Source organism: Oncorhynchus keta, chromosome 20, assembly GCF_023373465.1.
Source record: "Oncorhynchus keta strain PuntledgeMale-10-30-2019 chromosome 20, Oket_V2, whole genome shotgun sequence".
Taxonomy (NCBI): domain Eukaryota; kingdom Metazoa; phylum Chordata; class Actinopteri; order Salmoniformes; family Salmonidae; genus Oncorhynchus; species Oncorhynchus keta.
Genome location: NC_068440.1, coordinates 7,954,813 through 7,982,078, shown reverse-complemented (window position 1 = coordinate 7,982,078; position 27,266 = coordinate 7,954,813). Strand labels below are relative to the sequence as shown.

General features: G+C 41.2%; 1 protein-coding gene across 1 annotated transcript; it reads right to left on the bottom strand.

The window, feature by feature from the left end:
• Positions 1 to 419: 419 nt before the first annotated feature.
• On the bottom strand, positions 420 to 26,912 carry LOC118399043 (neuronal pentraxin-2-like). Its single transcript, XM_035794806.2, has 6 exons — positions 25,915 to 26,912; positions 8,724 to 9,812; positions 6,337 to 7,015; positions 4,946 to 5,196; positions 3,689 to 3,868; positions 420 to 2,676 (listed from the first exon to the last, which is right to left on the bottom strand). The coding sequence occupies exons 2-6, from the start codon at positions 9,471 to 9,473 to the stop codon at positions 2,467 to 2,469; spliced, it is 2,070 nt and encodes a 689-aa protein (XP_035650699.1). The 5' UTR covers positions 9,474 to 9,812; positions 25,915 to 26,912; the 3' UTR covers positions 420 to 2,466.
• Positions 26,913 to 27,266: the final 354 nt, after the last annotated feature.

Genomic DNA, 27,266 nt, shown 5'->3' with positions numbered 1-27,266 from the left:
GGTGGACTCCGATTGGTCATCATGCCTCTGCTTCTTTTGTATTTAGGCCTCCCATCCTTGACCTGTTGTTTGGTGTTCACAGATCTGTAAAGGGGCTGGATATGTGTAAGCAATATAGCGGTAGCTGCCCTTCCCAGCATGCTCTGTGTTTGGAAATCTTACCTTGACAGGGCTGGTGTGGGCGCAAGCTTTTGCTCCATCAAAGCAGTAACACATCTGATTCTACTTAATCACAGTTTTAACAAATATTAACAGTCTTTATTCAGTGCTTCAATTAGAAGTGGTACTGCTTGACTGGAGCAAAAGCTTGGATCAGCACCAGCCTTTGCAGGGTAAGACTGACCAGCAATGAAAGAAATGACATGAAATATCCATTCATTCATTGAATAAAACGCAATCGTTTTATTCAAAATCTTGATTTTATTGAAACATATTTAACAGAGTTTTATTCATGTATTCCTCATTTAAGTTTTACAATTCATTTGACATGTTTTTGGCTTACACACAAAGGAAAGGGACTTTTGACCAAACACACAAGAATTAATAAATAAAAGGTTGTTCAATATTTACAGACAAGAAAGAAAAAAAACTATTGAGTGTGTCTTTATATACAGATTAAAATGTATACCAAAGGCGAGATTAAGCAAACGTTATGGAAGCAACATAGATTCAGATTATACAACTGCATTCAATGCTTTTTAACCTGAATTATATCCAGTTGTATTAGCATTCATTAATGAATCAATAGTATTTTTTATTTGTCACAAATGAGAAACATAATTGTTTGTTTTACTTCACATACATTTGGCCCACTAACAGGAAAATGGGAGCATGGGTTTTTATAATGCTCAACTTGTCACCCACTGTAATTGTTGTGTCCTGTAATGGTTGTAATGATTATTAGTGGTCAGGGGGGCATGTCCAGCTAAGCTCTATACTATCACCATGGCAACAACAGATGACCCTTTTACGATCAGTGTTCATGTGATTCAATGAGACATAGACATTCCGAACTTAATAGCCCACAGTGAAATGGGGGTGAGTAAGCAAATACAACTAAATCAATTCCTAATTTGAATGCTTTTACAGACAGAAAAGGGTTGACCACAGTGAAAGGATAGACAAGGAAAGGATGTGTTGTTGTGTAAAATGCTTATATTTAAAAGAAAATGAATGGTTTGTATTTGTTTATGATTTTTGACAGTTGATATTCAAGACAGGCTATATATTTTTTAAACCTATTTTTATAAGCATTTTACATGCATAAAAAACACAGGACCCAATTAATAAAAACCAAAATTGGATGAGGTTGACTTTGAAAATAAGCCTTTTAGAGCATTACAGAATTGTTTTTCTTCCCCAAGCTGTTTTGAGTGCATGTGCATTCATGCGTGAATGTATTTAAGAGCATGTGTCTGCTATGACAACACGGAAATAGTCTGGATCTAGATCCGAGCTCTATTTGTCAGGTAAATCTGCCTGTATAACCACAAGATTACAATGGAGATGTCAGCATTAGCTTAGGACCTCTTGACAGGCAGTTAACCTGTATTTATGCGGGCTCATATCCACAACTTCAACTCGGGTGTTTCATAAAACCTGGCAGCCATTTCAGACACACTGATAGAAATTACAATCCAGGTGAGTGTTGATCAGTTGATATTGGTAGAGCTAAATTCATCTGAAAAATGAAATGGAACGTTGCACGTGTGTACAACACAGTAGTATAAAATAGTCCTCTAACATTTTTGCGTGAAAGGTAGAGTTGAGACAGGCCTAACCCCCCCCCCTCCAAAAAAAAAACTACAACCATAGATGAGATCCTCCATCTTCATGTACAAAAAAATACAATGTAGTACCTCACATTCATCACATTCAATCATCAAATCATTGTCTTCCAACTCATACACTTGCCATCGATGTGGCTGTTTTGAGTGCCTTTAGTTTGTTCATTCCATATTGTCCACGGTTGGTTTATGAGCATTCTGCCTCAGTGCGTTCCTTTTAGTCACTGGTATCGTCCTGCTCGCCAGCAAAAAAAAAAAACAGAAAGACGAACAAATAACATCTGGAGTGTTAGGATTTTGAGAACCATATCCCGGCATAATATGTCCCAGTAAAATGTTATGATTCTTTGAACACCTGACTGATGAAGGGCTTTTACTAAGGCCCGAGGCAAACATGGGTGGACCCATTTAAAGACAGGGAATCCTATTACCGGTATTGGATCCCGGGAGGAGCAGCGGTCATGGCCATTCAGTTAAATCCAGCCTTTGCTCTTTTAAAGTCTTCCCAGTTCCTCGGCCCAGCGAGGGGGAAGGCAGAACAGAGAGGAAAGGGATGGCAAAATTGCAGAAGGGCCAGCCTGGTTGTTGCTAAGGGCCTGTCATGTGTCTGCAGCGTAGTGCACAGAGCCCTGCTGCCACACCAGACAGCTCGTTAAATAACATCAGGGTGGGGTAGTCCTTAGTGGCAGGGGTCAAAGGGGTATTTGGTGACCCCGCCGTGAAGCTCGACCACTGCCTCTGTCCAGGAGATGAGGTCACCCGCCAGGTGACCTCCGCAGGAAGCCTGGCTATAGATTTCATTGGGTGTGAGAACGCGGGACCACAACTGGAGGTCTGACATCTCGCCCACGAAGGACTGGGTGGCGTCAAATCGGCCACCTAGGGTATCCTGTTAGGAAAACACAGGGTAATTGTTAAGACTAAAGGCCCACAAAATATGTAAAAGTACTAGATATACCACAATAAAAGATCCATACACAATTATTTAAACAGACTTGTCTCGCCTTTGAGTTTTCCACCTTTTTACCCCTTCAAAGCAAGGTTGGTTAACCCGCCAACTACGTTCTAAAACTAGGCCGTTCAGATCAATCAACCCTCGTACTTAAAACCATTTTATGGTAACTTTTTATTTGTGGCCTAAATCATCAGTCACTTCCCGGAACTCACTAGACATGACATTCAGAGCCCCGGTCAGAGTGGATCTCCCAAGGAAGACCAAACTGAGTGATGAATTTGAAGCATTAGCAACAGTTTAAGCTGTAATATGTTTCAGAGGGATCAGTCATTTTATATTTACATTTGAGTCATTTAGCAGATGCTCCAACCTGGACTCAGGGGTAGACGTAACATAGTGAATGTAAATCTGGGACACTGCATTTAGTTTGATATGTTACATTTCATATGGTATGAATTAATTTGTGGATGTCCATCATCCATTTAGTATGAAATGTTATGAATTTCAATTCATATGATATGCTGTGGCTAATGTTAGCTAGGTGGCTAAAGCTAACGTCAGCTAGGTGGCTAACATTAGCTAGGCTATGGGTTAGGGTTAGGGGAAGGGTTAGCTAACATGCTAGTAGTTGCAAAGTAGGGAAAAAAATAGTAGTTGCTTATTAATGCTGAAGATGATTTCTAAGCTTATTTTTTCGCAATAGCCTGTGTCTTCTCAGGACACAACTAAATGATAATCATCTTTAACATGATTGTATTAACCACTTTTTGTATTCTGCAAAGCCCAAAATTGGGAATTGTGACAGGCAATTCCCTGCTGGTCACATTTGGAGGCAGCCGTGGGATCCAGTACTGCTGTTTGAAATTTCAGTTCCTATCCCAGCGTTTTATATGTTCTTCAGAACTTTGAGAATGCAAATTCATAGCGAGAAAACGTATAGTTGTACCTGTTCCTGGCCCAGAATAAAGACTCCACCAGGCTTGATGGGATGCCATGCAGATAGGTTCTCTCCAGACCCCCTTTTGACGCCATCCTGGAAGGCCTCCCAATGCCCATCGTGTGACGACCATGTCATGCACAGGTGGTGCCACTTCCCATCCGTCATAGCCATGGGCAACGTCACTGCCTGTGCAGAGAAATAGAGTCACTGGTTTGATTAAATAATTGCATGATTGGCTGATTGATTGATTAATTGGCTCAAGCCAAAGAGTCCAAACAAAATATTTCCGTAAGAGAAAAGGGCAATGTTCTGTTCGGAGAAAGAGATTATTACTAGGTTAATTGATTGGTTCATTGGCTGACTGTAGTGTCATTGTCGTGGACATTTTGAAAAAATTCAACACAAATATTGTTTTTTAGGGAGACATTTTATGAAAGATTTGTCCGGTTTTGTGAATATGTACAAATAGCCATCGCATTTCAAGTAATGTCATTTTCTTCCTTTTGTGTCAGCTCATAACAACAGCCTTCAGGTGCCATAGCTAGGCATCTCCCAGGTTGAACCACCAAATCCCCTCTTGTCTGGGAGAAACCCTGACTCATGCACAGGTATAGTATGGGCCTGGACCATGTGTCTATCCCCGCGTCCACCCTGTCATGGGACGCCTCTCCACATGACTGTGCTAGGTAAGCTGCTTGCCCTTTGCCCTCTGAGGTCTTATGCCATTAGGGAGGATGATAGATGAGGATAGGGCCACTGTCTCTAAGGGGGAAAGATGGGGTGATAGCAGGATCCAGGTGAACTGTAACTGTCACAACTGCCCCCTGCCTCGTTCCTTGAGGACAGGCGATAAATCGAAATCTGGTGCCTGATTGGATGAGAATGGAGTCACCTGCCACTGAAGTGTAAGCTTGCTTGCCTTGAGGTGATTGATTTTCCACTTGCGCTGCCAATGGGACAACTGACTGATAACATATGCTTACTTAAAATGTTGATAAGAATGTTCAAACACTCCTTGTCAGAACCTGTTTTTGCTTTGTTATTATGGGGTATTGTGTGTAGATTGATGAGGGGGGAGAAACGATTTAATATGTTTTAGAATAAGGCTGTAATGTAACAAAATGTGGAAAAAAATCAAGGGGTCTGAATACTTTCCGAATGCACTGTATGTGTGTAAGAAGTGAGAATGTACAGTATATCTTCACAAATTGGTCACTCGGGGCACAATGTGAAAATATGCTAAATATGCAATCATGCTCTTACATTGTCGTTAACCAGTAGTTCCATGGGATTGTTGCCCCATTCGATCAGAACCAGTTCGTTGGCCTGTCCCGGGACAGAGTAGGAGAAGGGCGTGCCGAGGCCAGGCCCTGATCCCCCTTTTATCCAGAGGCAGACAGTGAGGGTGAAGATTTCAATGAGTAGGGTCTTTTTTATCCTTCCATACATGTAGTTAGTGCGCATAGGGAAGCCAATCTGGAAAGCATCCGGACTCTTTGGCTTTTTCCGGGTACCTGTTGGAATACAAAACAGCAAAATATGAGCAACGAACAGCTGAGGAAGTGAAATTAAAGTAATTTGCCAGTGTCTGTGTTCTTCGAAGGCCAGCATCCCAGTGTCGCCTCTACACTGTTGACTTTGAGACTGGTGTTTTGCAGGTACTATTTAATGAAGCTGCCAGTTGAGGACTTGTGAGGCGTCTGTTTCTCAGACTAGACTCTCTAATGTTTTTGTCCTCTTGCTCAGTTGTGCACCGGGGCCTCCCACTCCTCTTTCTATTCTGGTTAGAGACAGTTTGCGCTGTTCTGTGAAGGGAGTAGTACACAGCATTGTACGAGATCTTCAGTTTCTTGGCAATTTCTCGCATGGAAGAGCCTTCATTTCTCAGAACAAGAATAGACTGAGTTTCAGAAGAAAGTTCTTTGTTTCTGGCCATTTTGAGCCTGTAATCGAACCCACAAATGCTGATGCTCCAGATACTCAACTAGTCTAAAGAAGGCCAGTTGTATTGCTTCTTTAATCAGTACAACAGTTTTCAGCTGTGCTAACATAATTGCAAAATGTTTTTCTAATGATCAATTAGCCTTTCAAAATTCTAAACATGGATTCGCTAACACAAGGTGCCATTGGAACACAGGAGTGACGGTTGCTGATAATGTGCCTCTGTACGCCTATGTAGATATTCCATTACAAATCTGCCGTTTCCAGCTACAATAGTCATTTACAACATGAACAATGACTACACTGTATTTCTGATCAATTTGATGTTATTTTAATTAATAGACAAAAAAATGTGCTTTTCTTTCAAAAACAAGGACATTTCTAAGTGACCCCAAACTTTTGAACGGTAGCGTATATGTTTTTTATTTTATTGAACCTTTATTTAACCAGGCAGGTCAGTTAAGAACAACATCTTATTTACAATGACGGCCTATCCAGGCCAAACTCAGACGATGCTTGGCCAATTGTGCGCCGCCCTATGGAACTCCAAATCATGGCCGAATGTGATACAGACTGGATTCAAACCAGGGACTGTAGTGGCGCCTCTTGCACTGACTATGTCTGTACCTACAGCTACAACTTGGAATGCATGATATAAATCGGACAAGAGTATACAATGGCAAAGTGGGTTATTTATCAGAGAGTTTCAATACCAGGGTTAGAGTTCCTGTGGTTAAGGTGGCTCAGCACAGTTTCCAGCTTGTTGTGTCCACGGCCAAGAGGTAATGGAGGTGGTGGCTTGCTGTTATAGGCTGGACGAGGACGATGGCCATGGTCGTCATTGCCTTGGTGGTCATCACCGTTTTCACGGTGGTCATCACCGTTTTCACGGTGGTCATCGTGAAGATCATCGTGGTGGTCGTCGTGATGATCATCAGGATGGTCGTCATGGTGATCGTCATGGTGGTCATTATGGTGTGTGTCATGGCGGCCGTGGCTACGATCATAATGGCGGTCATAGTGTCGGTCATAGTGATGGTCATCATGGTGACTGTTTTGACGGTTGTTGGGGCGGTTGTTGTAGCGGGTGGGGGTGGGGGTGTGGGTGTCGTGATAGTCATCATGGTGGTCGTCGTGGTGACCCGGTCCATGTTGGTCATCGTGATGATCATCGTGGTGGTCATCGCGGTGACTAGGTTCATGGTGGTCGTCGTGGTGGTCGTCCGGATGGCCATCGTGGTGGTCGTCATGGTGGTCATCGTGGTAGTCGTCATGGTGACCATAATCATGATGCCCACCGTAGTGATTGTTGAGCTGCTTCTCAAGTGCATTGATTTTACGTTGCAGGAGGTCTCTCAGTGAGCTTGAATAGGAGCTGGAGGAATTCCTGGCCTGGAGAAAGAGAGATAATTAATAATAGTTATAATAGGAAATGTTTGCATACCTTATTATTAGTCCATGTGCTTGGTAATTAACACTTTCTGGAGCATATCCATGGTAATTTATTTCCATAATAGGACTTTTAAAGAGCTGTTTTTTTTGTTTGTTCTTTAGACACCTCTTCTACTTCAGCCCATTCTGGGTTGCTTCCTTCGGCCATATTGTGCTGCCCCTAATCTCTCCAAGTGGGCAGATAAATGAAATAATACTAAAGTCGGCTCCTCCCTCCCTGGAAAACCTCCTTCCTTCCTTCCCTCCCTCTACTTCTGTCAGTGTCTCTGATCAAATCCGGCTTTAGTCAGTGCCAGAGCACACCAAGATTATTAGCTCATCACCATGGATGATGCTAATTGGCATTGAAGGTGTCTAGAGCCCTGCAACACTTGGAAACCGGTTCGCGGCATAGACGTCCCTGTTATGTGACAGAGCTCCAATCTCAGCTGTACTGTCTTTGTCTAACACCCTAAAGGCAAAGGTTTCTGTGTAACCCTTTCTCTATGAACCACCAGTGTTATTATGTGTTATTAAGGCTATAAGCCTATCTGATGTCTTATAGCAAGAATATTTGATAACAGTATATTTTTAGAGCCTGACAAATATATGGTTTCATCTATATTATTGGCCAATATTGGCCTTTAACCGATGTTTCGATAAAGGCCGATAAATCCACCGATAACCGATATTCAATAAATAGGATGAAGAAAGTGAATCTCAGTGTTATCTGAACACTTACGGCCATTCTCATGGTCATTATTGTCACAATGTAAGCAAGCAACATTTGAAGACATTTTTGGGGGACAACTGCTCTTTTGGTTGGCAATCTAAGAGAACTCAGTGTGAAAAATGTTCACTTTTAATTCTCCCTGCTGTAAAACACTATATCGGTCGGCATCTACTTTCAATGAACCACCAGTATTAACAAGTGTTATTAATGCCGACACTCTTAGAGTAAAGGGTTCCAAAAGAGCTCTTCGGCTGCCCCCATAGGAGAACCCTTTTTGTTCATGTAGAACCCTCTGTGTAAAGGGTTCTACCTGGAACCCAAAATAGTTATTTCTTCGGCTGGCTCTTATGGGGCCAGCCGAAGAACGCTTTGAAGTTCTAGATAGCACCTTTTTGTCTTAGACTGTATACCAAGTCTTATAGCAGGTCTTACAATTCATTATGGAGTGTTAGAATCACTTTAAACACAGCTGGTTCATAATGAGAAACAGAAATCATTAGAATAAAACAGTCATCTTTCATAATCCCCCAAAAATAGTGGTCAGTTAAGTTTGATTTTTGTATCTATAAAGGAACTTCATTCACGCAATAAAATAAACAAACTGTGTTCGGTTGGTTGTTAGTGTCAACAGTCATATGTCATACAATCACTCAACAGGACCCTCTCCTAGGCTTCATGAATTCCCATTGCATTAGTGCAAGACGGCATCAATTTAGGTCTTCATACGCACACACGTGGATGGAATTTGGGATGTAGGCCACTTATATCCTCACGGCGTGGGAGAAAGCCGGAACGCCCTTTGTCTGCTTAATTTCAGGTCAGGACGGAGACAAACAGTGCCCCGTAGTGATGCACAAGATTACCTCTATTCACACAAAGGGCAAATAAGCTTCCTATTCCTTTTCCTACTCATCCTTTGATCCTGTTCCCACTCACCTGCAAGTTCTCCAGCCTCTCCTTGAGTGTCTGTAGCGTTTTCCTAGTCTGCTCAGGGGAGAAGGCCCCATGCTTGCTCCCAGAGTTATCCTTCCCTCTGTGGTGTGGGTCTGATCGGTGCCCATTGTTCAGTGGGTAGTGTGGGTCCCCGTGGTGGTCAGTGTCATGGTAGGAGTGATGCGAGCTCGGGTGATGGGAGTTGTGACGCGCGTTTCCATGGTGGTCGTCGTGATGGTCATCGTGATGACCCACTCCCCGGCCAAAGCCCTCACAGAGGGTCAGCTTGGCAGTCAGTTCCCTGATCGTCTCCCGTTGGTCTAAGATGGTCTCCTTTTGCCGCACCAGGCTCTCGCGAAGGTGCAGGATGGTGGATTTGGCCTCGTCTGATATTCCAATCCCCATCCCCATTCCCATCGGCCTCCTGCCGTTACCATTGGGCGCCCCTGCAGCAGGTCCATGATGCCCATTACTGCTGGGTCTGTCGTGGACAGGTCCGTGTGCTGCCCCGCCTGGTGTGAAGCAGCTGGGGTCTGCATCCGCTGGAATTGGGGTGCAAACAAACTTGGGCTGGGCTCCATAGTCATAGTCTAATCCCGGCAAACTAACAGCAGCCGTTGAGGAAGATATGAGAGTATAGAGGAGTAGAGAAAAAAGAGGGAAAGAGGGTAGGATGAAACCTGGAAGTACTCCACCCCAACGCGTTTGCCCTGTAGACAAAAGCATCAGGGGTGGGATGGCGTTGTCGGCCATCTTTGGTCGACGTCTCGCTTCTCTCCTGTCAAGGGAGTCTGTCACGTGGGACGGCTGGCAAGCTGATTTGACACATGGCAAAATAAATCCCCAAATCCCCTGTACAACAGGGTCAATTTCTTAGAGAAATATTGCAGCACGCAGGACCTTGTCTCTCTGCTAAAGCTGTTAGTGCTTCATCGCCATGTCGCTGTATCAAACAATGCACGTTGGCTCCATAACGGGACAAATAGCTGTCGAGGTGTCCACATCCCGGTGATCCCTTTGGGCACAGCGGGCCTCTTGTGATCGGCAGCCAAACGAATCCGTTTCTAGCCGTCTTCTATCCATCCATCTCATCTGGAAGGAAAAGACAAAGGCGATAAGTCATTCTATGGAAATACTAAGTCTTGGGAAATACGATTGATTTCAAACCTTGTGCTATCACTTCAGTGAATAGACAACAACAGCAATATGCGAGGGCATGATCAGACATTGATTCACTGAACAGTACAGTGCAATAGGATGGCGATGACAGGACACGAGCACAGCAGCGGTGGGGAGTAATGGAGCTAGGATCATAAGCAATTCAACTACAATGATGTAGTCAATCAGTCACCGCTATTGGTTTTCAACGAGCCAGCAATGGCTTGGAGTGAATGACGCCAACAGCTGAGAACCCCCCTGGGCAGTGTAATTCGATTACAAGGCAGCCAGCAGGATGCAGTTAATGAATGATGGTTTTCATTTTCATGTGGACCGACAGGCAGTTTACTACGCAGGGTTAGGAGGTTATTCATACTGGAACAACGGGAACAGTTGTCTGAGACCACCAAAATAAAATATATTGAAAGAGACACAAATAGTCCTCGTGTTATTGAGGAGGTGGGTACAGACTACGATAGCACAGTAGCCCCGAGTTACAACGTACAGTAATGGGAAATAACCTTTTTTTTAATCTGGGGAACAGCATTTAACAATTAGCCTTGTTAGAGTTCATGTTTATGTCATTTGTAATGTGTAGTCAGAGATTGACATCCACCAAACCACCTGACTGCAAAACAATTCTAAGAGTAGGTATAAAGCCTCAACTAATCCAACAGTTCCTGAATTGAGGGTCAGTGAGGAAAAACCAGGAGAAGGTAGCAGATTTCTCAAGGACACTGCCTAATAAAGCCTCTCACCTACCGATAGGCCACGGCCTGCTTCTTAAAATATAATCCCCAGTCCTATATTTTCATCAGATTATTGAGAGTTGATCGATTTGTCACATTAGTCATTCTTAATCCAGATGTATTTAAAGGTAGTCTCAGCGAAATGACGTTGCCACAAGCAGCACCACAGATATTGAGATGGGCGAGATGCAACACTTCGCTCTCACACAGTAGCCACGGGACCAAAAGAGCAGAGAAGCTGAGCCTCGCACATCAACGCTCTTCGTTGTTGAGGAAATTGACCCACTATGCTGTTTACTTTCTGCATCTACGTCACATCATGGAGCATACCTTTAATCGGATACAGTATATTCTGAATAATACATAAAACATACTTTTATCAAGTTGGCAATTCTTGAGATGTCAGCATGCTATATTTCAACTTCTAAAGTGGATTTTTTTTTAAATGTGGTCGAATAAACTCAGTCGTTTTTCCCCAGCATGTTTTAATGAGGCATTCGACGCTACTGGATGTGTTGCAACAGATGTAGCGCATGGATGACACATTCATCTGCAAATGAACTCTCCACCATCTGTTTTCACTCACTTTAACACACTAGCGTAATCAGACATGGCCTTTGAAGCGTTTGTGCGTCACACATGATTCGTGCGTCATCATATTAACAACCACAGAGTATTTGTTTTTTTTCCTGGGGTAATATCACTGTTTGGACTACGTTGCGGGGTCACACTTTACGTTAACTTGCTCTAAACTTGTATAGTAAGTAATGCTGCAATTACCCTAGTAACAACATTGTATTAACATGTTCTGATAGTTTTGATCATTTTTTTGTAATTACACATTTTGACACCTGTTGTTAAGCAGTTTTTATTGTCAGACAGGTGGAAATAGGATGTGAAAATAACTCACAACTCCTTTACTAGGTCATTACTAAGCACTTATTAAAGGGATACACAGTAAAACTTTCCCCTGTAAATGTACAGCATTATACTGGCCTCAAGAGTTGCCAGATGAATACTGTAATTTTGCTTTACAGCCGTGATGCTGTGATATTTGACGGTACTATTTTCCTTACCGTAAAACATATTACAGCATCCCTTCTGTAAGGGGATGATGTAATTTTTTACAGTAAGGAAAATAGTACTGTCAAATATATGTCAGCAAAATTGCAGTATTAAGCTGACAACACTGGCGCCAGTATAATGCTGTAAACGTACAGTGAAAATCTCCCTGAAAGCCGCAATAAATGTAAGAAAAACAATACATTTGTGCATAAAATACGTTTATTCAAACTGATAACAACATTAACAGAATTGACAACAGAAGTAAGAACAGTTAACACATATTTAAACAAGTAAGAGCACAATTAAAACACACGAAAAAACTATATTTTGTGTGGGGTGTTTTTAAAAACTATATTATGAGTGGGGTGTGGGGTACAATCCTAGATCTATGGTAATCAGGGCAACTATTTGGTGTAACGGTGTTTAGAGGCAGTGAAACACAACGGGACAGTTTGGGCAGGAGATCATCCAGGAGAGAGAAGTCAGCGAGTGTTCCTCATGGGGCGCCGTAACAATCCTCAGTTTTGATTTGTCAGCTCTTCTCACCCCTAAGACAGGCAGAGAAAAAGAAAGAGCTGAACGAGAGACAGAGAGCACCAGGGCTGTTAGTCTGTGGGTAAAAAGATAGGTGACAAGGGACATATCAAGCAGGTGTTGTGTGTGTGTGTGTGTGTGTGTGTGTGTGTGTGTGTGTGTGTGTGTGTGTGTGTGTGTGTGTGTGTGTGTGTGTGTGTGTGTGTGTGTGTGTGTGTGTGTGTGTGTGTGTGTGTGTGTGTGTGTGTGTACTTACCTCACTAGACGTCTTCAATCAAACTCAGTGAGGGTTGAGAACAGCTGTCTTCCCCTGGGCCACCTTGTCATCATGTCCTTTGTCCCATCTTCAGGGTTCATCATCTTGGGTGGATTCGAACCAGTACAGCCATATATCCAATATAGCTTATGAAATCAATTGAGGCATTGAACAAATACAAATAAGACAGCTACGTATACAGTTGAAGTCGGAAGTTTAAATACTCATAGGTTGGAGTCAATAAAACTCGTTTTTCAACCACTCCGCAAATTTCTTGTTAACAAACTATAGTTTTGGCAAGTCGGTTAGGACATCTACTTTGTGCATGACACAAAGTAATTGTTCCAACAATTGTTTACAGACAGATTATTTCACTTATAATTCACTGTATCTCAATTCCAGTTGGTCAGAAGTTTACATACACTAAATTGACTTTGCCTTTAAACAGCTTGGAAAAATGGCTTTAGAAGCTTCTGATGGGCGAATTAACATCATTTGAGTCAATTGGAGGTGTACGTGTGGATGTATTTCAAGGCCTACCTTCAAACTCAGTGCCTCTTTGCTTGACATTATGGGAAAATCAAAATAAATCAGTCAATTGTAGACCTCCACATGTCTGGTTCATCCTTGGGAGCAATTTCCAAACGCCTGAAGGTATCACGTTCATCTGTACAAACAATAGTACGCAAGTATAAACACCATGGGACGACGCAGCCGTCATACCGCTCAGGAAGGAGACGCGTTCTGTGTCCTAGAGATAAACTTACTCTGGTGCGAAAAGTGCAAATCAATCCCAGAACAACAGCAAAGGGCCTTGTGAAGATGCTGGAGGAAACAGGTACAAAGGTATATATATCCTCAGTAAAACGAGTCCTATATCGACATAACCTGAAAGGGCGCTCAGCAAGGAAGAAGCCACTGCTCCAAACCCGCCATAAAAAGCCAGACTACGGTTTGCATCTGCACATGGGGACAAAGATTGTACTTTTTGGAGAAATATCCTCTGGTCTGATGAAACAAAAATAGAACTGTTTGGCCATAATGACCAATGTTATGTTTGGAGAATAAAGGGGGAGGCTTGCAAGCCAAATAACACCATCCCAACCGTGAAGCACGGGGTGGCAGCATCATGTTGTGTGGGTGCTTTGCTGCAGGAGGGACTGGTGCACTTCACAAAATAGATGGCATCATGAGGAGTAAAATTATGTGGATATATTGAAGCAACATCTCAAGACATCAGTTAAAGCTTGGTCGCAAACGGGTCTTCCAAATGGATAATGACCCCAAGTATACTTCTAAAGTTGTGGCAAAATGGCTTAAGGACAACAAAGTCAAGGTATTGGAGTGGCCATCACAAAGCCCTGACCTCCATCCCATAGAAAATTTGTGGGCAGAACTGAAAAAGCATGTGCGAGTAAGGAGGCCTACAAACCTGACTCATTTACACCAGCTCTGTCAGGAGGAATGGGCCAAAATTCACTCAACATATTGTGGAAAGCTTGCGGGAGGCTTCTAAAAACATTTGACCCAAGTTAAACAATTTAAAGGCAATGCTACCAAATACTAATCGATTGCATGTAAACTTCTGACCCACTGGGAATGTGATGAAAGAAATAAAAGCTGAAATAAATCACGCTCTACTATTATTCTGACATTTCACATTCTTAAAATAAAGTGGTGATCCTAACTGACTTAAGACAGGGAATTTTTACTCAGATTAAATGTCAGGAATTGTGAAAAACAGAGTTTAAATGTATTTGGCTAAGGTGTATGTAAACTTCCGACTTCAATTGTATGTCACACAGGGTTGTGACAGCTAAGGAGAATACTGTGCCGGTGTTGTTGCCATTCATGCTCTCCTCATTGAGTAGACTGTATCACAGTGACATCCAGATGGCTAGCAATATTAGTTATTTTTTTGTGTAGGCTGCAATCCTACTTGAAATATAATCCTGGGAGGAAAATAAATTGGATATGCTTCTTGCTACCTCCGGTGACACTGTGATAGAGCTGCCCAGTGGTTGGCAGGCACAACACTATGAGTCTTATCCAACGGTCATGTCTTTTGAATTGCTAAAAACAAGCCATTTCTCTGTAGTAATAGTGAAAACATAATGGGTCCCGGATCTGTGCTCAGTTGATTCCCTACTGCACTCAGAGGCTGCGGTACAGCAAAGCCTATCATTACAACAATTATTATCTGTCTGATTTCTTTCTAGGTCGCACAGAGTAAGACATTTACGAGCATTTTAGAGCCGATCGAAAGGGCTTGTGTCAACATTAGCCAACTAACTAGCTAAGAAAACATGCAGCAATTCAATGTTGGTTCGTAATAAAGATACTTACAGGGCCTTCGGAAAGTATTCAGACCCCTTGACTTCCTCCACATTTTGTTACGTTACAGCTTTATTCTAAAATGGATTCAATAAAATATTCAGCAATCTACACATAATACCACATAACGACAAAGCGAGAGAAAAAAGGTTTTAATAGTTTTAATAGTTTTTCTCAAATGAATTTAAAAAAATACAAAACAGAAATACCTTATTTACAAAGGTATTCAGACCCTTTGATATGAGACTCGAAATTGAGCTCAGGTGTATCCTGTTTCCATTGATCATCCTTGAGATGTTTCTACAACTTGATGGGTAACTGTGGTAAATTCAATTGATTGGACATGATTTGGAAAGGAGGACACCTGTCTATATAAAGCCCCAGAGTTGACAGTGCATGTCAGATCAAAAACCAAGCCATGAGGTTGAAGGATTTATCCATAGGGCTCAGAGACAGGATTGTGTCGAGGCACAGATCTGGGGAAGGGTACAATTTTTTTTTCTACCATTGAAGGTCCCCAACAACACAGTGGACTCTTCATAGAGCTGGCCGCCTGGCCAAACAGAGCAATCGGGAGAGAAGGCCTTAGTCAGGGAGATGACCAAGAACCCCATGGTCACTCTGACAGAGCTATAGAGTTCCTCTGTGGAGATGGAAGAACCTTGCTGCACTCCACCAATCAGGCCTTTATGGTAGAGTGGCCAGACAGAACTCACTCCTCAGTAAAACGCACATGACAGCCCGCTTGGAGTTTGCCAAAAGTCACCTAAAGACTCTCAGACCATGAGAAACAAGATACTCTGGTCTGATGAATGCCAAGTGTCACTTCTGGAGGAAGCCTGGCACCATCCCTACAGTGAAGCTTGGTGGTGGCAGCATCATGCTGTGAGATAATTTTTCAGCAGCAGGGACTGGGAGACTAGTCAGGATCAAGGGAAAGATGAACAGAGCAAATACAGAGAGATCCTTGATGAAAACTTGCTCCAGAGCACTCAGCACCTCAGACTGGGGTGAAGGTTCACCTTCCAACAGGACAATGACCCTAAGCACACAGCCAAGACAACACAGGAGTGGATTGGGGACAAGTCTCTGATTGTCCTTTGGTGGCCCAGCCAGAGACCGGACTTGAACCCGATCGAACATCTCTGGAGAGACCTGAAAATAGCTGTGCAGCGACGCTCCCAATCCAACCTGACAGAGCTTGAGAGGATCTGCAGAGAAGAATGGGAGAAACTCCCCAAACACAGGTGTGCCAAGCTTGTAGCGTAATACCCAAGGAGACTCGCTGCTGTAATCGCTGCCAAAGGTGCTTCAACAAAGTACTGAGTAAAGGCTCTGAATTCTTATGTAAATGTAAATTTCCATTTTTCTATTTTATACATTTGCAAAAATGTCTAAAAACTGTTTTTGCTTTGTCATTATGGGGTATTGTGTGTAGATCGATGAGGGGAATAATGTATTTCAAGGCCTACCTTCAATTTTATAATAAGGCTGTAACGTAACAAAATGTCAAAAAAGTCAAGGGGTCTGAATACTTTCCGAAGGCAGTGTATAAACAAGCCAAGGTACCTACCCAGTAGCTTCTGAAAATGTTCTTCCACTTCACAGCAGCTTCAAGAAGATATTTAATAAAATAGTCTGATATTCATGTCTCGCCAGACAGCATGAGGTTGGTGCCCGAAACAGATCATTTTAATCTACAGTAGGCCTAAGCTATTACCATAAAGAAGTACAGCATGTTAGAGTCATTTTCAATAACAGTACTTTTTAAGCATTTTACCCATAATTCAGTGCAATCTACAGCCTTAATGCTGTGTAACAGATTTGTTTTGTGTTTTACTGTTGAAATGACAGAAAAGTCCGACAGTGCAGTGAGAGATTCTGGCAATTAAGCACTTTTTCTACTTACCCAGAGTTAGATGAACTTGTGGATACCATTTGTATGTCTCTGCCTTCCAGTATGAAGGAAGGTAGCATTGGCTCGGGAAACCACCACTAACGTCCTCTCAGTACTGCACTCAGGTGCGAAGCCGTATCTTAGCGTACCTGTAGACTTCCAGTCATTGCGCTAACGCTAGTTAGCGTTGGTTCGCGGAAGTGCCTCTTACTTCCTACATACTGCACGCGGAGACATAAAAAATGCTTTGGATAAAAAAATGCTTTGGATAAAAGCGTCTGCTAAATGGCATATATTATATTATTATTATCCAACGCACTCTGGATCATGTGACGCACTACCCCTTTACATTATTGTGTAACAACATGCTAATACAATGTTGTTGCTAGAATAAAAAGTGTACATGCCTTAGTAATTTACTTAACCAAGGAACTATATCATTGGTCATTTTACCATATGTAAGATTTTGGTTGTCACCAGATAATACAATTGACTTAATACAATTTCATATGCCATTATTTGTTACAAAACAGCCATAACCTATAATGTTTGTAATTAAGACGGATGTCTATAGTTCACAAGCAATATTATACTTTGAATTCATGTTGGACGTAGATTCTCACTCTAGATCAAATGCACTATCGACGTTAACATCAGGTACTTCTAAAATATGTATTCAGAGCCGGCATAAAACAGGTTGTTTTTTTGATGACCCTTACCAAGTCTTGCTTAAATCCTCATTATCGCATGTTTCTACCTCTTTATATCTTTCTGTTCCACCGCTCCTTCATAGAGCAATTTACAGGAACACTGACACTTCCTATAAGTAATCTATTCGCTGCCTTTAATTCAATGGAATGACTAAATATGGGGTAAGTCATTGTTTTGGACAACCAGCTACGCGCAAAGAATCCTCCATGAGCCTCTTGGCAAGTCCAAGTCTTCTGACCAGGAGGGACTTTCTTCCTCCCAAGGTTGACACACTAATAGGATTCCCAGGGTTAATACCTGAGGGTGGAGCGGAGGATTAGCCCTGGCCTGCTCACCTCAGAAAGTCAAGGCGTTGTTTCCATACGTGTAGAATGTATAGGATATTTACAGTATTTCACGTTGACTTTTCCACAAGGTATGCCTTCCACAACACATTCTCATCAAATAAAATTGTTTAGTATAGGTGCTACGAATGGTACACAATTTCCTTTAACCTGATTCTAAATTAAAGTTTTAAAACAGTACCACATATCACATCATGGGTATGTATTCATATATAATATCAAGGATATATAGAAATAGAAATACTACTTTGAAAATCTGACACTGTATCAAGGCAATGACATTTTCCAATTTAGTTGTACCTTTTTTTCGTCTTTCGCTCTCAAAACTTAAAGGACAATTGCGCCAGTTTTCAACCTCATATTCTTCATTTGGGCAGCAGGGTAGCCTAGTGGTTAGAGCATTGGACTAGGAACCGAAAGAGTTGCAAGTTCAAATCCCCGAGCTGACAAGATACAAATCTGTCATTCTGCCCCTGAACAGGCAGTTAACCCACTGTTCCTAGGCTGTCATTGAAAATAATAATTTGTTCTTAACTAACTTAACTTGTTCTTAAAAAAATTAAAAATCTCCAGCACCAACCCAGTGAAAACAGCGTGTTTCTATGATCTGTGGTTAAAAAGATGAGAAGAAAGGTCTTTAAAAAAATGATTCCCTGTGACATGGTAGGAATACAAGTTTTTCAAAACGATGATTTTCAAAACCTACAATGAGTTTTTAGTCCAAGGGAGGGTATTTCCTCACTCCCAGTGTCACCGCGAATCTCATAGTGTTTTAAAAATCACTGTTTTCAAACTACGTAGGACAATTACAGTATACATTTACATTACATTTAAGTCATTTAGCAGACTCTCTTATCCAGAGCAACTTACAAATTGGTATACCACCACAGACCTGTCCATCCAAGCAATTAGTAAGACACAGTCTACTATAAGTGGGACCCATGCTGTTTCCAACAAGTGTTTTGTTAACTGGAGTTGAAAAATTCTGCAACATCAACATGTGTTCAACAGGCCCTTCATTTTGGCGTCGATAAGCATGCTTGGCGTTAAACACTTCCTAAAAATAGGCTGAGCTATGTTAACTTCACTGCAGGGGTTGAAGTAAAAGTCTAAAGGTTGTGCCACTGACTCAACCTCAACCGTGACACGATGTGACGGTTTACCCCGGGGCAGCTATCGGGATCCTGTAGGACAGGTGTCTCTGGACTGTACAGTTGTATTCCATGCTTTCAAAAGCTCATTATTAAGTGTGTTAAGAATAAAAACACAGACACTTAATCTGACTATAGATTAGTTGAAGCTGCAGAAAAGCCCATGTTTCATTGTAATCCATAGTGGAAAGGAAACTATCTACAAATCTATGACAGTGTTGCCTTACATACTTTCATTCTAAAACACCATGTGAAATGCAGTACTCTTATGACCAATAGGAAATATCATCAACAAAGCAAGAATTGGTTATGTATCGCCACGACTATGTAGAGATGTCAAATATTTGAAGGTGCCAAACATATGAGCCTGGGTCAAAGGTCATGCCATGACCTTGACACAAGCATGTGGCCACAAGCCCATCCAAAGAAGGCATTGGACTGAGAAATATGCTTATGCTGGGGAATTATCCAGTTATCACAACCAAGGCGATCGTCCGACTTCACACTTAGTTCCCATGGACTCTGTGTACAGTAAAACACTGGTAACTGTCCATGACCACTACAATTCCATTTCATACAGTTGAAGCAGTGCTGGGAAAAGTACTTCATTGCCATACTTTGACTAAAAGTAAAGATACCTTAACAGAAAATGGCTTAAGTTAAAGTGAAAGTCACCCAGTAAAATACTGTACAATGTGATTAAAAGTCTAAACGCATTTAATTTGAAACATTCTTCAGTATCGAAAGTAAATATAATTCAAAATATATACTTAAGTATACTTTTAGTATAACTCATTTCAAATTCCGTATATATGGCAAACCAGAGGGCACGGTTGTCTTGATTTTAATTTACACTCATCATTTACAAATGAAGCATTTGTGTTTATTGAGTCCGCCAAATCAGAGGCAGTAGGGAGGAGCAGGGATGTTCTCTTGATAAGTGGGTGAATTGGACCATTTTCCTGTCCTTGTCACACCCTGATCTGTTTCACCTGTCTTGTGATTGGCTCCACACCCTTCATGTGTCGCTTATTATCCCTGGTGTGTACAGTTGAAGTCGAATGTTTACATACACCTTAGCCAAATACATTTAAACTCTGTCTTTCACAATCCTAGTAAAAATGCCCTGTCTAAGGTCAGTTAGGATCACCACTTTCTTTAAAGAATGTAAAATGTCAGAATAATAGTAGAGAGAATTATTTATTTCAGCTTTAATTTCTTTCATCACATTCCCAGTGGGTCAGAAATTTACATACGCTAAATTAATATTTGGTAGCATTGCCTTTAAATTGTTTTACTTGGGTCAAAGGTTTTGGGTAGCCTTCCAAAAACTTCCCACAATAAGTTGGGTGGATTTAGGCCCATTCCTCCTGACAGAGCTTGTGTAACAGAGTCAGGTTTGTAGGCCCCCTTGCTCGCTTTTTCAGTTCTGCCCACAAATTATCTATAGGATTGAGATCAGGGCTTTGTGATGGCCACTCCAATACCTTGACTTTGTTGTCCTTAAGCCATTTTGCCACAACTTTGGAAGTATGCTTCCCCCTTTTTCCTCCAAACATAACGTTGGTCATTATGGCCAAACAGTTCTATTTTTGTTTCATCAGACCAGAGGACATTTCTCCAAAAAGTACGATCTTTGTCACCATGTGCAGATGCAAATGTTTTTTTCAGATGATTTTTTTATGGCGGTTTTGGAGCAGTGGCTTCTTCCTTGCTGAGCTGCCTTTCAGGTTATGTTGATATAGGACTCATTTTACTCTGGATATATATACTTTTGTACCTGTTTCCTCCAGCATCTTCACAAGGGCCTTTGCTGTTGTTCTGGGATTGATTTGCACTTTTTGCATCAAAGTACGTTCATCTCTAGGAGACAGAACGCGTCTCCTTCCTGAGCGGTATGACGGCTGCGTGGTCCCATGGTGTTTATACTTGCATACTCCTGTTTGTACTGATGAACGTGTTACCTTCAGGAATTTGGAAAATGCTCCCAAGGATGAACCAGACTTGTGGAGGTCTACAAATATTTTCTGAGGTCTGGGCTGATTTCTTTTGATTTTCCCATGATGTCAAGCAAAGAGGCACTGAGTTTGAAGGTAGGCCTTGAAATACATCCACAGGTTTTATATTTTTTTATTTTACCTTTATTTAACCAGGTAGGCTAGTTGAGTGACAAGTTCTCATTTGCAACTGCGACCTGGCCAAGATAAAGCGTAGCAGTTCGACACAAACATCAACACAGAGTTACACATGGAATAAACAAAACATACAGTCAATAATACAATATAAAAAAGTAAACAAAAAAGTCTATATACAGTGAGTGCAAATGAGGTAAGATAAGGAAGTTAAGGCAATAAATAGGCCATGGTGGCGAAGTAATTACACTATAGCAATTAAACACTGGAACGGTAGATGTGCAGAAGATGAAAGTACAAGTAGAGATACTGGGGTGCAAAGGAGCAAGATAAATCAATAAATACAGTATGGGGATGAGGTAGTTGGATGGGCTGTTAGCAGATGGGCTATGTACAGGTGCAAGTGATCTGTGAGCTGCTCAGACAGGTGGTGCTTAAATCTAGTGAGGGAGATATGAGTCTCCAGCTTCAGTGATTTTTGCAGTTTGTTCCAGTCATTGGCAGCAGAGAACTGGAAGGAAAGGAGGCCAAAGGAAGAATTGGCTTTGGGGGTGACCAGTGAGATATACCTGCTGGAGCGTGTGCTACAGGTGGGTTTGGCGACGAGTATGAAGCGAGGGCCAGCCAACGAGAGAGCACAGGTCGCAGTGGTGGGTAGTGTATGGGGCTTTGGTGACAAAACGGATGGCACAGTGATAGACTGCATCCAATTTGTTGAGTAGAGTGTTGGAGGCTATTTTATAAATGACATCCGAAGTCGAGGATCGGTAAGATGGTCAGATTTACGAGGGTATGTTTGGCAGCATGAGTGAAGGATGCTGTGTTGCGAAATAGGAAGCCGATTCTATATTTAATTTTAGATTGGAGATAATTAATGTGAGTCTGGAAGGAGAGCTTACAGTCTAACCAGACACCTAGGTATTTGATGTATTTGTAGTTGTATTTAAGAGCAGTTGGAGTCCACAGAAGGAGAGTTGATGTGTATTTGGAGGTACACCTCCAATTGACTCAAATGATGTCAATTAGCCTATCAGAAGCTTCTAAAGCCAGGACATAATTTTATGGAATTTTCCAAGCTGGTTAAAGGCACAGTCAACTTAGTGTATGTAAACCTGTGACCCGCTGGAATTGTGATACAGTGAATTATAAGTGAAATAATCTGTCTGTAAACAATTGTTGGAAAAATGACATTTGTCATTCACAAACTAGATTTAGTTTTGACCTTTTGCCTGTCCACGACCATTCTCTAGCCTACCCCTTTTGGAATGTTTAATAAATATCAAAGACTCAAACCATCTGCCTCCCATGTCTGCATCTGGGTCTCACCTTGTGCCCTTATAGTCCTGCTAAGCATTCAAAATGTAACAAGTTCTTTTGAATGTCAGGGAAAATGAATGGGGTAAAAAGTACATTGTTTTCTTTAGGAATGTAGTGGAGTAAAAGTAAAGGGTGTCAAAAGTATAAATAGTGAAGTGCAGATACCCCCCCCAAAAAACTATTTAAGTAGTAGTTTAAAGTATTTTTACTTAAGTCCTTTACACCAATGAGTAGGAGCTTTGTAAACGAGCACTATCCAAACCTGACTTGGCACAGTGGAAGATCCCTTTGAAGTGTTTATGTACTGGGGAAATACCTTGTTGTCCAATATATATTTGCTCAGTATTTTGGGCAAATCCCCTATTCAGTATCCTAGTCAAACAATCATCACGATGTGATTTTGCATTACGGTCTTAGAGAAAAGGGTTCCAAAAGGGTTCTTCGGCTGTCAAATAAGAGAACCCTTTTGGGATCTATGTACAACCCTTGAGGGAACCCTATTTGAGTCAAAGGATATTCATATACGTAAGATATACAAACCTTGCAGAGAGCTTATCCAACTGATAATCTCTTAAATGTATATAACCTGCTGGAACCAAGACATACAAATAACTGATATTGGCTCAAGGTGAAGGGAATGTTGGAACATAACGAACAAAATTATTGTTAACGAAAATGTACACTTAATCCAGTTTATACAACAGGTGGGTCTAATCCTGGATGCTGAATGGTTAAAACCGCATTCCAGACGGTGTCTATTCCACAAGTTACCACCAGCTAAATCTATGACTGTCACGTTCTGACCTTTATTTCCTGTGTTTTGTATTTAGTTAGTATGGTCAGGGCGTGAGTTGGGTGGGCAGTCTATGTTTGTTTTTCTATGATTTGGGTATTTCTATGTTTCGGCCTAGTATGGTTCTCAATCAGAGGCAGGTGTCATTAGTTGTCTCTGATTGAGAATCATACTTAGGTAGCCTGGGTTTCACTGTGTGTTTGTGGGTGATTGTTCCTGTCTCTGTCTTTGTACCAGATAGGACTGTTTTGAGTTTTCACATTTCTTGTTTTTTTGTAGTCAGTTGTTCATGTGTACCTTAACGTATTAAAAAGAACCACGGACACTTACCACGCCGCGTATTGGTCCTCTGATCCGTTTCGCCTCTCCTCTTCGGAAGAAGAGGAGGAAATTCATTACAATGACGTGGAAATTTTTAATTACTCTGTTCCATCTGACTGTGCTATCCACTGTCTTATCAGCCCAGCCAGGCAATTTATATAGTAGATCTACATTGTAAAAAGCATCTAGACCTAATTTCCCATTTCTTTTAGAGTAGCATTTGTTTTTCATCAGCGGAGATTTTGTATAACATTGCTGTCCGTCTCTCCGATATTTGCAACACTGTTTCAATTTAGAAATTTGATCTCCTATGGTAATGAACAAGTCAGGAGTCGGAACGAGACAGATAGGCTGGCAGCTTTTCAGCCAGTCAAAATCATGAATCAGCATAATTTCAATGGATATATACAAAAAAAATGTCAATAGGAAAACACGAAATGACACGCATTAACATCTGCTAACCATGTGTATGTGACAAATAAAAATTTGACAAATAAAATTTGATTTGATTTGATTTGAAATTAGGCTAGTTTGCTGTCATTCCAGCTTCAGTTTGAAGTGACTGTGTTAGCTGTGGAGTTGGCTACTGTATCTTTTCTGAACAGTGGCCTGGCGAGAGAGCAAATGTTCTACGCCAGGTGAAATCGCACACTAGCTCAATATTATGTATGTTTTTTTTAAAAAAACACTGAAAATAGCTTTAACAAAAGCAAATGCAGCTACTTGACGTTATTCTGACTGCACTGTTGTTTGGCGTGACTGTGTTAGCCAAAGTTGGCTAGCTAGCAAGCAAAGGATAACAATGTTGCCAGCCATCATGGCAACGGAACATTAAAACGGACGACTGGGTCGCGTCCATAGATTTAGAACAAAAGACTTAACGACTGGATCGAGTCGAGCTTGGCTAGATTCGACTTCGTCCCGGGCCTAACAAAACCCGTGCCAATAACATCCTCCAAACACCGGCTTCTCGGGCATTATCACTTAAATAAACTAATGTATAGAATTTATTACACAAGACACAATTCACAAATTCTATAGCACAACAGCAGAGTCATGTCTTAAGTGTAAAACTAACAATGACTCAATAATCCAGGCCTTCTGGGAATGTTAGAAAGTCCAGGAGTTGTGGGCGGAGCTGGAAAGTTGGCTGTCAGAATTACAATGTAAATGTACTTTTAATTTGTGTTTGCATATTTCAAGACATGGCATATGAGTGTGCAGTGAGATACCAAATGGGTTGGACGATACTTTTCTTGTCAATCCTTTTTTTTAAAAGTATACTTAAAAAGCGAAAATCAATCAATCCTCCATCGTTGATACAATGGTAAGGCTTTATTATTTAAATGTTGAAAGTGCATGGGCGATGGAGAGAAACAAAATGGTGCAGTTTAGGCCACGTGGGGGAGAGTGATCCAGCAGTTGAAGATAGGGGTGTGAGCCGGTGGGTCTGGTCAGGGTTGATGTTATGGATGTTGGTGTGCGTCTGTATGCTGTTGATGTTGTGTCTGTTTTGTATGGTAAAAAAAAACGTTTTTTTAAACGAGGGTTCTACCTGTAACCAAAAGAGTTCTACCTGGAACCAACAATGGTTCTCTCAATGGGTTCTCCTATGGGGACAGCCGAATAACCCTTTTAGGTTCTAGATAGTACCTTTTTTTCTACGAATGTACAGATGAATGACATTTCAATCGACTTCTTTATTCTATAGATAGAGAAGCATAATCACAATACCAAAGTACAAACTTGAGAAAAATGCAGACAAACAAGATTCCAGAAATAACCATACAAATGACCAATAGTAAAGACACAATACAAAATTTAAATCCCAATGCAAATCAAACATGCACATTTGCAGCAATACAACTGGCTACTCCAAAATAATTAAATAATTCCTAAACAAGCAGTCACAATTGATCTATTTGTAATACTTTGTCAAGTCAAACTGTTTCAGATCATGCTTCTATTATACTGTAGTTGAAATATCATGTATGATCCTATGGAAAATATGACTATTGTATAATTAATTTACATGGAAAAACTTTTATCCTATACTTTTCACAAGTTACATATTATAGACATTTGTAGAATCCCAGGTAAGGTGTCTTGACAATTATGTAAAAAAGTACTAACACTCTAACACACTAATAATACATTGAGGGAGATCAATAAAAACTATGCCTACAAATTTGAACATATTGTTTTATACTAGCTTTTTCTGACTTCACTAGAAAATAAGAACAGCACCCTACAATTTTGAAGACATTTACTTTCCATCTGAAATCTTTCTAAAATAGAGTTCTAGCCAGGCTCGATCAACCATTTGGCCAGAGCAAAGCAGATTATCTTGAAGGTTAGATTTGTACATTTTAAAACATTTGCAACCATCCCAAGGAGTAATAAATGTTTTGGGGGAGAATAGGTTTCCTTACCTGGTCACAAGCTACAGAGTCCCAAGCTGGTTAGTCCATCCCGAACACTGATCAGATTGAAAAGGATTTGTTCAAGGAGGATCATTTTAACTCTCTCTTCCTCTCCCTCCCTCTCTCACTCCTTTGTCTTTGTTTGCATATCCCTCCACTCCTCCTGGTTCTCACGGTCAACACTTGTATTGATTCTTCTTGACTTTCAAGGCATCAACAAGTACCCTTTCTCAGGTTCAGATTATTTCCCTACAGAGTTTTGGACACTCTTTTGCCCATAAACACCCAAGCATTAAAACTGAACTGGTAAAAAACATCTGAGTATAATAACGGTGTTTATGAGCCTATATTGGCAATATATAATACATATAAGTTGATGAATTAAGTCCAAGCAACTGATACACTTTGACTACACTATATTCTACTTCCATGTACCGGAACAAACTAGGGAACCATTTATATACTGTGAAGACCATTGGGGAAATGAAACAAACAAAATGCTAGGTGGTTAAATGATACTGAACATACACCTCACATTATATTGATATGACAAATACATGGCAGAAGCATAAGTTATCACATTCATTAAAGGAAAAGGTCAAATCTTTACAAAAAATGTATTATATAATATTGTTAAAGATGTAGAATAGTTCGTAAATACCTTCATAAAGAAGATGAAACTGCCTTTTCACTTTTCACATACCCATAATAATGACCAAATCAGAAATATGTTTTCTAATGCTAATTGTTGGAGAGTTCAGACAGTTTGGAGAGAAAATGGTGCATGAAGAGAGAGACAGATTCCTAGAGGTAGAGTGGAGGATGGACAAGAGAGGAATGGACAGGAGGAGGGCGGACCGGGGGAAGGACAATGATAGCGAGGAGGGAGTGTGAGAGAGAGGTGAGAGGTGAGATGGACATTAGACACTAATTGCCATGTGAACGCCAAGTAGTCCTACCCAGCGAGAAGTCCTGGCCAGTGATTCTTCAGTCCAACCAGTGTGGCCTCTTATCTGCTGGGATGAACAAGAGTTGCATGGTCAGTGCACAACACCTATCAGCATGTTAGTAGCACACGGCTATTGATGTTCTACGGTATATTGCTGAATTTGAGAGCCAGGGTCACTCTCAGGGCGTCTACTGTACATTTGGAGTCGAGAGTGAGCAAGATTTCAAGTGTTGCATCAACTCTAATAGTGTTACATTTAACACTCAAAAGAGTTTCTGTAACTCTGCAAATAGTTGCAATTGGCCAACACGGGTTATTGTTCCATTAACTTTATAATGGTGCCAGTCCCCAGAAATCGTGAAATCCTATTTTTCTTTTGTCAAGTACATATTTTGCACAGTGCGTGCTTGCA